General features: G+C 45.6%; 1 protein-coding gene across 12 annotated transcripts in view; it reads right to left on the bottom strand.

The window, feature by feature from the left end:
- Positions 1 to 13,881, bottom strand: part of UNC80 (unc-80 homolog, NALCN channel complex subunit) — a 197,555-nt gene that overhangs the window by 140,759 nt on the left and 42,915 nt on the right. For 10 of the 12 annotated variants that reach the window (XM_074968072.1, XM_074968080.1, XM_074968073.1 and 7 more), the window contains exons 12-14: positions 6,161 to 6,429; positions 3,469 to 3,849; positions 2,265 to 2,411 (exon numbers count right to left, since the gene is read on the bottom strand). In XM_074968072.1, coding sequence (XP_074824173.1) covers positions 2,265 to 2,411; positions 3,469 to 3,849; positions 6,161 to 6,429 — 797 coding nt within the window. The remainder of the gene's footprint in view (positions 1 to 2,264; positions 2,412 to 3,468; positions 3,850 to 6,160; positions 6,430 to 13,881) is intronic. The other 2 variants (XM_074968076.1, XM_074968084.1) reach the window with 1 other exon arrangement.

Raw genomic sequence — 13,881 nt, 5'->3', positions numbered from 1 at the left:
ATTTAAAGCTGTAGAACCCAGTCTGAGGATCACACTACTGCAAAGCAGTGTAGATCTGATTTAGGGACTCTGATGTTTCTCCTCATTCCTGCTGCTAGTATAGTTTGGACAAGGAAGCACTGCTAAGACATCCCTATACCACACCAATCCTCACTTGTGTCTTCAGCCTCTTGCGGTCATTACAGCCCAGCATAAATTAAAGCAACTTTTTCACTGCCCAAACCAGAGCAGCGGGACCAGCCTGCACAGAGCAGCTTTGGAAGCAGGGGAATGCAAAGGAGAATTTTAAACACAGGGCCTGCTACTTATGTGCTCTGTGTTCCATCCCTGGCTCAGCCACAGACTTCCCGTGTAAAACTGGGCAAGTCAGGTAGGCCTGAATTTTTAAATGTCTTTAGGCATTGCTGTGCTCAGTGTTGCAATGCTTAACTTATTTAGGAGCCAATATCTTATTTTCAAAAGGGATTTAGGTTCTTAAGTGCCTAAATTGCTTTTAAAAATGAGACTTAGGTGTTGTAACACTGGAGCACAGCAACGCCTAAATACCTTTAAAAATCTGGCCCTTAGTCTGTGTGTGTCTGTTAAATAGGGGTAATACTTCCCTGCCTCATGGGGTGTCGCAAAGGCTATGAAGCGCTCAGCTTCTATGGTGATGAGGCCATATAGGTACTTAGATAGGAAGATCTGACCCAACATGCTGACGAAAGCCAGGATAAAAATCAGCAACGAGTACCTTCAGGAGTCCTATCTTTTAAAGTTCTAGTCCTTATTCTGGGGTTTTACAGCATGAATCCATCTCTCAAAACTGGTAAAAAATGCTCAGTAAATGGCAAGGAAACATGCATCAGAACTAAAAGCATGCAAACAAACTGCAAAGTAAACTGAAGGAAATAGAAATACATCTGCATTTTACAATGTAATCAAACACTTAGAGAAGTTGAACTGTTCCTGATCTTGACTGGAGCGGGGAAATTTTTTTTTTTTTTTTTTTTTTTTTTTTTTGCAGCAAATATAAAATTTACTGGAAAATGCATTTTGGGGGGGACTGAAACTATTCGCAAATTTGGCAAACTGTTTCAGCTGAAAAAATTATTTTGGAAATCTTGAAACAATTTTGAAAATGTCATTTTGACTTGACATGTGAAATGTTTCATTCAACCCAAACAAAATTTTTCAGTTCGAAACAAATACACTTTTCCCCCACGTTTTTCAGTGTGGCCACCAATCCAAAAAATCAGTGACTTGCTCCGCTCTAGCCTTGAGCTCATAGCACTCTGAGGTTCACCTATACAGCTATACGCTTTGAATTCAAGGCTCAGTATCAAAATACAAAATGCTGCATGCACGTCTACTGTCAACTTTTTAACTAATTGAGACAGTTAACGGGGGGGATCATATAAAATCTCCCACTCTAGGCCAGGTTTATAGCCAGGTCTCAATCCCACCTCCACCTCCATTTTCGCGGGCACAGTCTACACCTGCTAACGAAGCCAATGGGAATGCTCACTGTAGCAAGCATGATGGCCAGTAAAAAGTGTTTGCGAGACTGGGCCTTTAGAATTCACCTGTTTGGCAGGACACTGGGCGCTGTGTTCCCATTGAAATCGCCTATACCTGGGTTTTAATTCTCTGGGATGCAATCAGAGCAATAATTGAGCAATTCTGGGCCCTTTATGCTGCTCGCATGGCATCAAAGGGCCAGCAAACTAGGTAAAGCTACCTCATGATGGAGGAGGGGGTCTGCAGCACGGGAGCATGCCTAGAGCACAGTGCACCCTGGCTATTCGGGGTTGCTGGAGCAGCCCATAAGCAGACATTCAAGGCCACCAGCAGGTAACTCAGGGCTTGTCTACACTTATGGATTTTTGTACCGATGTAATCAAACTGATATAGTCACCACTGTAAACCTCCCCAGTGTAGCCATGCTGCACCAGTGTACAAAGTAACTCTTGCTAGTGCAGTATGTCCACGCTAGGGCTTTGCAAATCTGCATGGCAGAGAAGCCCCTGGGCCTGCTCTAAATTGTGTTGGGCCCGAGACATGCCCCTAGCAGGGCCAGGAATTTGAAAGGGACAAAGATGGCTTAAAGCTGCCTTGGCTCGGCTGCAGTGCTCAGTAGGTGCTGCTGAAATTGGGGGACAGCATTTAATGACGAATATGAAGGAAGCTGTGTTGAGGGGGAGAGCGTGGGCTTCCCAACATCAGCAGACTCATTTCAGAAAGAAGGGGTTAGGGAGAGCTGGAATCTGCTTTAGTTCTCTTACATTCTCCCGGAATACCTGGTGTCTCAGACGATCTCCAGAGAGCCCTCGGTGTCCTTCTCCGCAGCCATAAGCACAGCCCAGGGATTTCACTATTTTGATCAGCATCGTCAATGCCAGCCTGTGGGTGCTTATGGGAGTGCTTTCATCCTAAGAGCCGCAGAGGGGAAACGACACCATGTGACACTGAGGTCAGGTAACTGGCATACCTTTAGCATCTGCTCAGAACACACCGCTGCACATTCTTGCTGGCAAACAGTCCAATATTAGTCTGAATAGCTAAGTAACTCCTGAAAATGCTATTGATTTTTACATATTCAAGCTCAGGGCTTAATCCTTCAAAAACTTGCTATCAGGTGCAATTCTGACTACAATGAGCACTGATGTCAATTGGGGTACTCCTAGTATTCAGCTATCTGCCAGGTAGTAAAGCTCAGATTGTGCTACCTGGACTGCTAGTGAGTACTACTTTACTGAAAGTACTCCCATTGAAATCCATGGGACTACTAATAAAGTACTACTGAACATGAGTAAGAGGGGCAGAGCCAAGTCCTAAGGAACTCAAGGATCAGAACCCTAGTCAAGTAACAAAATGAAGTCTGTGTTGTCATCTAGTGGATAAGGCCCAGGATGTGGAGTCATGAGACCTGGGTTCTATTCCTAGCCCTGTCATAATCTGCTGTGTGACTTTGTCTGTCTTGTCTCATTAGATTGTAATCTCTTCAGGGCACTGTCTGTCTCTTCCTGATTGCACAGTGCCTAGAATGTGGGAGCCTCTAAGTGTTACCATAAGATAAATAATAAAAAGCAGAAAAATTCAGCAATAATTTTTCCTGTTTTAAAAAAGCATTTGTAGAGTATGTAAAACAGCACCTATTCAAGGCATCAGGAATACTTGTTTTATCTTAAAAATGCAGCCACGCTAGGCCAATTAGGGCTGCTTAGCGGAGTTGCTTTGCTTGGGTAGCCACAGCAGAGAGTGCTGAATTCTCCATAGTGATGCATGCACTGGGTTTGATGTGGGTACCGCAGTGACACAAATGAACATATCTTAGAGGTGCAAAGAAAAGAAAACCTAGCGGTTTCCCAAAAACAGAAAGGGAAAAGGAAATGATAATTACTCACCCACATATGCATACACACACACACTTGACATACCTTATGTCACATGCACGTATTCTCTATATTACATGGTACCCAAACATACCTTTTCTTGATTTTTATCATTCTTTTCATAAGGCCCTCCACCTCCTCCTCCACCACCTCCATCAGCTCCGCTGCCACCTCCTCCTCCACTACTTCCTCCACCTCCACCTTCTTCTCCTCCCCCATCTCCAGTTCCACTGACTGGGGGGGCCCCGAATCCACAGCCTGGGCTGCCCGAAGCAGCCCCCTTGAGCTGGAAGGATCCCTCACTTGGTCTCTTTTCCGCGGCCTCATTTTCCTTGTTCTCACTCTTCCTTCTGACTTTCTCCACGCAGGGCACCACGCCAAGCTGCAGCAGGCACTCGACGATGTTCAACGCCACATCACAGATCCGGGAGCTGATGTCGTGGTTCAGGACCAAGTAAACGGCCTTCAGAACCACCTGGAGAAAGAGGACAACAACATGTTTTGGTCAGACTTGTTTTCTGTATTATCATCATCATCATTTCGTACTTGTATTACATTGGCGCATAAGAGCCCTAGCCATGGACTGCTTACAATCTAGATGTAAGTCAAGAGACAAGAGGTGTCTTGTCACAGACACACAGTTGGGGAGCACAAGGGAACAATCAGACAATATTGGTCATCATGGTAGGCAGTGGTCTCAGCAGACCAACGGCCTAACCATCATCAAGTTTTTTGAAGACATCCCAGCAAGAGAGAGTTTTGCGGAGGGATGTGAAGGAGGATAATGCATTTGTTTTGAGGATGTTTATGGGGAATTCCTTCCAAATGTAATGGGCAGCATGGGAAAAAGCACAAATTTAACTAGTGGTCGATGTAGGATGGTGTTAGAGGCCAACTGGAGGTGGTAGTCAACAAACATCTCAATGGTGAATGAGAGAGGCTAGAGAGGGTAGGAATAGGCTATGAAGGACCTTGAAAGTGAAGACAAGCAGCTTTATGTTTAATGTGATAGAGGAGGAAGAGCCAGCGGAGGGATGCAAAGAGAGGGGTGACATGATCAAAGCAATGGGCTAGAAAAATGATCTTTGCAGCAGCATTCTGAATGGATACGAGCAGGGCAAGATTGCATTTACCAAGGGCTGAGAGATGGACATTGCAGTCACTGAGATGCCAGACTATGACAGCCTGGACAAGAATGTCAGCTATGTGGATGGAAAGTAAAGGCCAAATCTCAGAGATGTCATTCAGAAAGAATCTGCAAGGTTTAGATATAATCTGGATGTGAAGACCCTCAGAGAGATCTCAGCTGAAGATGACACCCAGGTTATGGGCATAAGCAACAGGCAGAATGTTGAGGTTTTTCAGAGTGATTGAGAAGGCGGAGGGGGAAGTTCTTGTGGGGGTGGAAAGATTAAGAGCTCAGTTTTAGCCATGTTGAGCTTGAGCTAGTGGCTAGACATCCACAAGGCGATGTCTGTGAGACAGGCTGAAATTTTAGTTTGGGCAGAAGGAGAGAAGGTCTGGAGTGGAAAGGTAGATCTGTGAGTCATCAGCATAGAGAAGGCAGTTTAATTTGTGTTTGCGGATGAGATTGCCCAGAGGCAAGGTATGGAGGTAGAAGAGAAGAGGACCCGGACAGAACCCTGTGGAACCTCTCAAGAAAGATGGTGGAGAGGATGAGGAGGATCCTCCTAAGGACATGCTGAAGGAGCAATTAGAGAGGCGGGAATGAGAAGCAGAAGAGGTCAGTCATGGAAGCCAAGGGAGGACAAAATTCCAAGAAGCAGTGAATATTTTAAATGCAAGGGTTTGATTTTGAATGTCTTCTTCTCCCTCGGCTATCGTGAGAGTTTGGATTCACTACCCAACTCTATCCGCTCGCTCACTCAACAGAAGGAAGAAGGTAAATGATCTGCCAGAGCCAGGAGTCTGGGCGGTGGTGGGCTTTGCTGAAATTTTGACATGGATGAATCTCTCACCTTTCAAGGAAACCTATTTCCCTCACAAAGATCTTTTCTGCTAGTCCAGTGTCAGAAACCTCTGTGACAGCACTAGGAAATGACTCCCAGATAGTTAAGGCAGCATGATCTACTGGGTAGGCCACAAGCATGCAGGTCAGGAGACTTGGGTTCTATTCTGCCACGAATTTACTGTGTAAACCTGGGCAAGTTACTTCCCCTCCCAAAGGGCAGGGACCATCTCTTACTATGTGTTTGTATCACTGAATATGTCAGGATCTGCAAGGCAGATGCCTACACGCTTGACTACTTCTTTTAATTCTTACTAAATCCTGTTAAATGTGAAGGATTCATCTCAGCAAGTACACTGAAATAATTTCTCTTTTCATTAGAGCCAACTGCAAGGATCTGTAAGGCAGATGCAGTGAGAGGAGAGATGGTTATCTGAGGAATTCTCTGCTTCCAAACAATTAACAAGCCTTTTAGCTTGCCAGAGGAAGGATCATAAATGAGAAGAAAGAGAAGGAAACATTTTCTGTTATGATTTATTTGCTTTCCTAGGTTTCAATCAGAACTTTATGGGTGTATTCTCCCTTGGTGCACATGTATTACTCTCTCGTTAAGAAGAATAGAAGTTGCATTACCTGAAAGACTATACCCTTTAGTATTTTTCAAATGTACCCGACTGGTCTTGAATGACCTTCCTGCCATGCTGGAATGGATAGGTATATAAAGAGACTATGGAAAAAAGCTCTCTCAGATTAGCTCAATGGCACAGCTGCATTGACAGAAGAGGGCTGAGGCTTTTCTTGTTCCTTTGCCAATTACCGAAAGATCCAGCATGCCATTCTTGTGGACAAAGTTGTTGGTGCCGTCAATGTGATCCGTGTCCTCTAGGCAGCTGTAATTGATGCAGGAGTCAGTCAAACTCCGTGGGAGATTGGCGCAGGCCAGCGGCTCATGGGGCATCTCTGGAATGGGCACCTGGTTGCACAGCTTCCGCATGTGCTCGCTGAAGAAGTCCGCGTAGCCCACGTTGAATGAGGCCAGGGTGGTGTTGAAGGTGGCCACAGTGATGGTAGAAATCTGGGATCGCACTGTAAGACAGAAAACAGGTATCTTGGCCTTTCCTGTTTTAGTGACAAAATTACCCATTCAGGCTGTGCTTATTACGGTAATTAGCACCACAGGCAATAGTGTAATTTGTTTTATTATTTCTAAATTTGTCAGCACATAAGTATCTTAATGATCAGTTAGAAACGTGAGCATCACAGCTCTCCAACTTTTAGTAAGCCTTTCAGATACGGATCTGACCTAGTGCATGGCAAACTGCTCCCGGAACGAATGCAGCTCAGATGTGAGGAATCTGCAGAGCAGCCCAGAGAGGAGAGCTTTGCCTGAAATGTGTAAGCACCAGGGAAGAGGGAGATGTGCCTACGCTAGATTTTAGCTGACACAAATGCAGCCTTTCTGAGGCTATTCAGAATTGTTCAGAGAGTGACTTCAGAAAATGAATCCCAAATGCTCATTTCACGCCACCCAAATACATCTTCCTCTACTAGCTGTGTGGCCTGGTAGCTCATTCATAGATAGACAGTGCCCTGCTCAGCATGGGGGTATAAGGTAGAAGACGGTGCTCCTGTGCAGGGGGCAGCAGGCAGGCACAACACCACAAGCACTAAGAAGTGCTGGTAGTACTGCTCCAGATTAGCCATACGAGCCTCTCAAAGGAGACAGGGGGAGCGAGGCTCTGTCCTCTCAACCCACCTCCGCAGTAGCCAGCAGAGCTGGATCCAATGACTGCATGCTCCAACTTTCCAAAGGGTGCAGCAGCAGCGCTCCCAGCCTGGTCCTGGAGGCACTTCAATCTGCTCCCCAAGGAGGGCTGTGGCTCCAAGCTACTAGCTAGCCTGGCATGTTTGAAACTAATTCCAAACCATTTTGTGCCAGGCCTCCAGTTGGAATCTGGGGGCTCAAATGAACTAAAAGAAAAAAAGAATTCAGCTGAGTCGGAGACCTGCACTGAGTCTACCCCAAAGGCTCAGTGCGTACTGCAAGGCGCCCTCCGGTTCAATGGCACATCAAGCCATTAGGAGGCTCAGCATATGGTGCCTTCGGGATGTTGGTGACAACCTGCTCTACATCTCCATCTTCATGGACCCAGCTGAGCAATGTATTCAGCATCTGAATGAGACTGGCTGCAGTGCAACCCAGAGAAGTGATGACAGGTGGAAGGAGTGGCGGAGATTATATCAAGTGCCTAGACTGAAGGTGCACAGCTGCTTTTTGCTACTCAGGTTCTTCCCTTAGGGGCTATGTCCGGAATACCCACGTTGTAGCTGCGGTCAGGACTTTATCTAGTGAGAAGTGTTGTGTAGCAAACCCTCCCTGAGCCCTGTCTGGGGCAAAATGACTCAAGCACTCAGTTCTATGGCTAAAAACTGCCTTGTTTTCTTTCATTCCTTTAAAACACGCTTTTAGCATATGGCTGGGTGAAGATTGGGTCAACATTTGGAGGACATTTTCACAAAAACGATATCCTCCTTTTTTTTTTTTTTTGCACATCAACATTTTGAATGAAAAATTTCATTGCAATTTCAAATTTTGAAACTTTTTGACCAGCTTTATTTCTTTCCTTGCTAAAATCTTCAAAGCTCACTAGTACCTTGGACTGTGGCTGCACACACACAAAAAGATTAGCTAATCAAGTAAGAACAAAGAAGACGCAGAGTTTCAGCAACTTGACAAATTCCTATGTGGAGGTGGACAATGCACCACCAATATTAGTGAGAGTGGATTGCCACTGAGGTAAGTATCTGCATGGGAATAGAGCCCCCTTCTTTGCCGGATTAATGGATTTTATATTTTACGTTTTAGAGGAAAAATATTGTCAAATGACAACGGAAGAGGAAGGATGGTCCAGTGGTTAGGGCATTAGCCTAGAACTTGGGCAACCTGGGTTCAATTTTCTGTACTGCTACTGACTTCCTGTGTGACTGTGGACAAGTCACATGGCCTCTCTGTGCCTCAACTCTCCATCTACAAAGAAAAAAGAAAAGGAGTACTTGTGGCACCTTGGAGACTAACCAGTTTATTTGAGCATAAGCTTTCGTGAGCTACAGCTCACTTCATCGGATGCATAGCATATCGTGGAAACTGCAGAAGACATTATATACACACAGAGACCATGAAACAAAACTTCCTCCCACCCCACTCTCCTGCTGGTAACAGCTTATCTAAAGTGATCATCAAGGAGGGCCATTTCCAGCACAAATCCAGGTTTTCTCACCCTTCCCCCCCCCCCCACAGGCACACATACAAACTCACTCTCCTGCTGGTAATAGCCCATCCCTCTTTGAAACCTCTCTTTATAATGCGCATGATAATCAAGGTGGGTCATTTCCAGCACTAATCCAGGTTTTCTCACCCCCCCCCCCCCCACACACACACCCCCCTCCAAAAACCACACACACAAACTCACTCTCCTGCTGGCAATAGCTCATCTTACAATGTGCACAGCAATAATCCAAGTTTAACCAGAACGTCTTGGGGGGGGTTTGTAGGAAAAAAACAAGGGGAGATAGGCTACCTTGCATAATGACTTAGCCACTCCCAGTCTCTATTCAAGCCCAAATTAATAGTATCCAATTTGCAAATGAATTCCAATTCAGCAGTTTCTCGCTGGAGTCTGGATTTGAAGTTTTTTTGCTTTAAGATAGCGACCCTCATGTCTGTGATTGCGTGACCAGAGAGATTGAAGTGTTCTCCGACTGGTTTATGAATGTTATAATTCTTAACATCTGATTTGTGTCCATTTATTCTTTTACGTAGAGACTGTCCAGTTTGACCAATGTACATGGCAGAGGGGCATTGCTGGCACATGATGGCATATATCACATTGGTGGATGTGCAGGTGAACGAGCCTCTGATAGTGTGGCTGATGTTGTTAGGCCCTGTGATGGTGTCCCCTGAATAGATATGTGGGCACAGTTGGCAAGGGGCTTTGTTGCAAGGATAGGTTCCTGGGTTAGTGGTTCTGTTGTGTGGTATGTGGTTGTTGGTGAGTATTCGCTTCAGGTTGGGGGGCTGTCTGTAGGCAAGGACTGGCCTTTCTCCCAAGATTTGTGAGAGTGTTGGGTCATCCTTCAGGATAGGTTGTAGATCCTTAATAATGCGTTGGAGGGGTTTTAGTTGGGGGCTGAAGGTGACGGCTAGTGGCGTTCTGTTATTTTCTTTGTTAGGCCTGTCCTGTAGTAGGTGACTTCTGGGAACTCTTCTGGCTCTATCAATCTGTTTCTTCACTTCCGCAGGTGGGTATTGTAGTTGTAAGAATGCTTGATAGAGATCTTGTAGGTGTTTGTCTCTGTCTGAGGGGTTGGAGCAAATGCGGTTGTATCGCAGAGCTTGGCTGTAGACGATGGATCGTGTGGTGTGGTCAGGGTGAAAGCTGGAGGCATGTAGGTAGGAATAGCGGTCAGTAGGTTTCTGGTATAGGGTGGTGTTGATGTGACCATCGTTTATTAGCACTGTAGTGTCCAGGAAGTGGATCTCTTGTGTGGACTGGACCAGGCTGAGGTTGATGGTGGGATGGAAATTGTTGAAATCATGGTGGAATTCCTCAAGGGCTTCTTTTCCATGGGTCCAGATGATGAAGATGTCATCAATATAGCGCAAGTAAAGTAGGGGCGTTAGGGGACGAGAGCTGAGGAAGCGTTGTTCTAAATCAGCCATAAAAATGTTGGCATACTGTGGGGCCATGCGGGTACCCATAGCAGTGCCGCTGATCTGAAGGTATACATTGTCCCCAAATGTAAAATAGTTATGGGTAAGGACAAAGTCACAAAGTTCAGCCACCAGGTTAGCCGTGATATTATCGGGGATAGTGTTCTTGATGGCTTGTAGTCCATCTTTGTGTGGAATGTTGGTGTAGAGGGCTTCTACATCCATAGTGGCCAGGATGGTGTTATCAGGAAGATCACCAATGGATTGTAGTTTCCTCAGGAAGTCAGTGGTGTCTCAAAGGTAGCTGGGAGTGCTGGTAGCGTAGGGCCTGAGGAGGGAGTCTACATAGCCGGACAATCCTGCTGTCAGGGTGCCAATGCCTGAGATGATGGGGCGCCCAGGATTTCCAGGTTTATGGATCTTGGGTAGTAGATAGAATATCCCAGGTCGGGGTTCCAGGGGTGTGTCTGTGCGGATTTGATCTTGTGCTTTTTCAGGAAGTTTCTTGAGCAAATGCTGTAGATGCTTTTGGTAACTCTCAGTGGGATCAGAGGGTAATGGCTTGTAGAAAGTGGTGTTGGAGAGCTGCCGAGCAGCCTCTTGTTCATATTCCGACCTATTCATGATGACAACAGCACCTCCTTTGTCAGCCTTTTTGATTATGATGTCAGAGTTGTTTCTGAGGCTGTGGATGGCATTGTGTTCTGCACGGCTGAGGTTATGGGGCAAGTGATGCTGCTTTTCCACAATTTCAGCCCGTGCACGTCGGCGGAAGCACTCTATGTAGAAGTCCAGTCTGCTGTTTCGACCTTCAGGAGGAGTCCACCTAGAATCCTTCTTTTTGTAGTGTTGGTAGGCAGGCCTCTGTGGATCATTATGTTGTTCAGAGGTATTTTGGAAATATTCCTTGAGTCGGAGACGTCGAAAATAGGATTCTAGGTCACCACAGAACTGTATCATGTTCGAGGGGGTGGAGGGGCAGAAGGAGAGACCCCGAGATAGGACAGCTGCTTCTGCTGAGAGTATAGTTGGATAGGTTAACAATATTGCTGGGTGGGTTGAGGGAACCATTGCTGTGGCCCCTTGTAGCCTGTAGTAGTTTAGAAAGTTTAGTGTCCTTTTTCTTTTGTAGAGAAGTAAAGTGTGCGTTGTAAATGGCTTGTCTAGTTTTAGTAAAATCCAGCCACGAGGAAGTTTGTGTGGAAGGTTGGTTTTTTATGAGAGTATGGCTGATTTAGAACAACGCTTCCTCAGCTCTCGTCCCCTAACGCCCCTACTTTACTTGCGCTATATTGAGGACATCTTCATCATCTGGACCCATGGAAAAGAAGCCCTTGAGGAATTCCACCATGATTTCAACAATTTCCATCCCACCATCAACCTCAGCCTGGTCCAGTCCACACAAGAGATCCACTTCCTGGACACTACAGTGCTAATAAACGATGGTCACATCAACACCACCCTATACCAGAAACCTACTGACCGCTATTCCTACCTACATGCCTCCAGCTTTCACCCTGACCACACCACACGATCCATCGTCTACAGCCAAGCTCTGCGATACAACCGCATTTGCTCCAACCCCTCAGACAGAGACAAACACCTACAAGATCTCTATCAAGCATTCTTACAACTACAATACCCACCTGCGGAAGTGAAGAAACAGATTGATAGAGCCAGAAGAGTTCCCAGAAGTCACCTACTACAGGACAGGCCTAACAAAGAAAATAACAGAACGCCACTAGCCGTCACCTTCAGCCCCCAACTAAAACCCCTCCAACGCATTATTAAGGATCTACAACCTATCCTGAAGGATGACCCAACACTCTCACAAATCTTGGGAGAAAGGCCAGTCCTTGCCTACAGACAGCCCCCCAACCTGAAGCGAATACTCACCAACAACCACATACCACACAACAGAACCACTAACCCAGGAACCTATCCTTGCAACAAAGCCCCTTGCCAACTGTGCCCACATATCTATTCAGGGGACACCATCACAGGGCCTAACAACATCAGCCACACTATCAGAGGCTCGTTCACCTGCACATCCACCAATGTGATATATGCCATCATGTGCCAGCAATGCCCCTCTGCCATGTACATTGGTCAAACTGGACAGTCTCTACGTAAAAGAATAAATGGACACAAATCAGATGTTAAGAATTATAACATTCATAAACCAGTCGGAGAACACTTCAATCTCTCTGGTCACGCAATCACAGACATGAGGGTCGCTATCTTAAAGCAAAAAAACTTCAAATCCAGACTCCAGCGAGAAACTGCTGAATTGGAATTCATTTGCAAATTGGATACTATTAATTTGGGCTTGAATAGAGACTGGGAGTGGCTAAGTCATTATGCAAGGTAGCCTATCTCCCCTTGTTTTTTTCCTACAAACCCCCCCCAAGACGTTCTGGTTAAACTTGGATTATTGCTGTGCACATTGTAAGATGAGCTATTGCCAGCAGGAGAGTGAGTTTGTGTGTGTGGTTTTTGGAGGGGGGTGTGTGTGTGTGGGGGGGGGGGTGAGAAAACCTGGATTAGTGCTGGAAATGACCCACCTTGATTATCATGCGCATTATAAAGAGAGGTTTCAAAGAGGGATGGGCTATTACCAGCAGGAGAGTGAGTTTGTATGTGTGTCTGTGGGGGGGGGGGGGGAAGGGTGAGAAAACCTGGATTTGTGCTGGAAATGGCCCTCCTTGATGATCACTTTAGATAAGCTGTTACCAGCAGGAGAGTGGGGTGGGAGGAAGTTTTGTTTCATGGTCTCTGTGTGTATATAATGTCTTCTGCAGTTTCCACGATATGCTATGCATCCGATGAAGTGAGCTGTAGCTCACGAAAGCTCATGCTCAAATAAACTGGTTAGTCTCTAAGGTGCCACAAGTACTCCTTTTCTTTTTTCTTTTTACGAATACAGACTAACACGGCTGTTACTCTGAAATCTCCGTCTACAAAGACTACAGCACTTTCTGCCTCACAGAGGTGTTCTGTGGATAAAAACGGAGAGGTGCTCAGATACTCCAGGGGCCATCTGAGTACAGCAGAACCTCAGAGTTACGAACATCTCGGGAATGGAGGTTGTTCATAACTTTGAACAAAACATTAGGGTTGTTCTTTCAAAGGTTTACAACTGAACATTGACTAAATACAGCTTTGAAACTGTACTATGCAGAAGAAAATGCTACTCTCCCTTTATTTGTTTTAGTAGTTGACGTTAAACACAATACTGTACTGTATTTGCTTTTTTTGTTTTGGTCTCTGCTGCTACCTGATTGCGTATTTCCAGTTCCAAATGAGGTGTTTGGGTGACTGGTCAGTTCATAACTCTGGGGTTCATAATTCTGGGATTCAACTCTACCAATGACAGATGGAAGGCTTAAATGTTTTTTGCACCTAGCTAAAAGGGAGGCAGCAGCTGTCTATGCTTGATTCCTGCCCTCCCCACCCTAAGGCTGGAAAACTTCTCATCAGTAACAGTGCCAGCCTGTTAAGACTGAGGTGTCTTGTATAATTTTAGCAGCCCTACTATAGGGAAACTGTGGCAGTGCTCTTGCTCTGTTGGTAGCCAGTTCTGTTACTGTAAGAAGAGGGGGTCTTAGCTCTGATGGGGTGGCCATATGCTGATAGGAGCCATTACAATCTTCCTACCTTTATGGCTCTTGCAGTTTTAAATGGACAAAGCACTTTTAGCAATTTCCCAGAACTGCCAACCCCAAGTGTTCAAAAATCATGAGTCAGGTCCAAAAAACAATCATGAGATTATTGTTAAAAAACCTTCATGATTTTAAAGTCAAATTCTGGGTTCCTTTTCCTTGCCT

This window comes from Natator depressus, chromosome 11 (genome assembly GCF_965152275.1).
Source record: "Natator depressus isolate rNatDep1 chromosome 11, rNatDep2.hap1, whole genome shotgun sequence".
NCBI lineage: Eukaryota > Metazoa > Chordata > Testudines > Cheloniidae > Natator > Natator depressus.
Note: the sequence above shows the minus strand (reverse complement) of the source record. Positions and strands in the feature narration are given on the sequence as shown.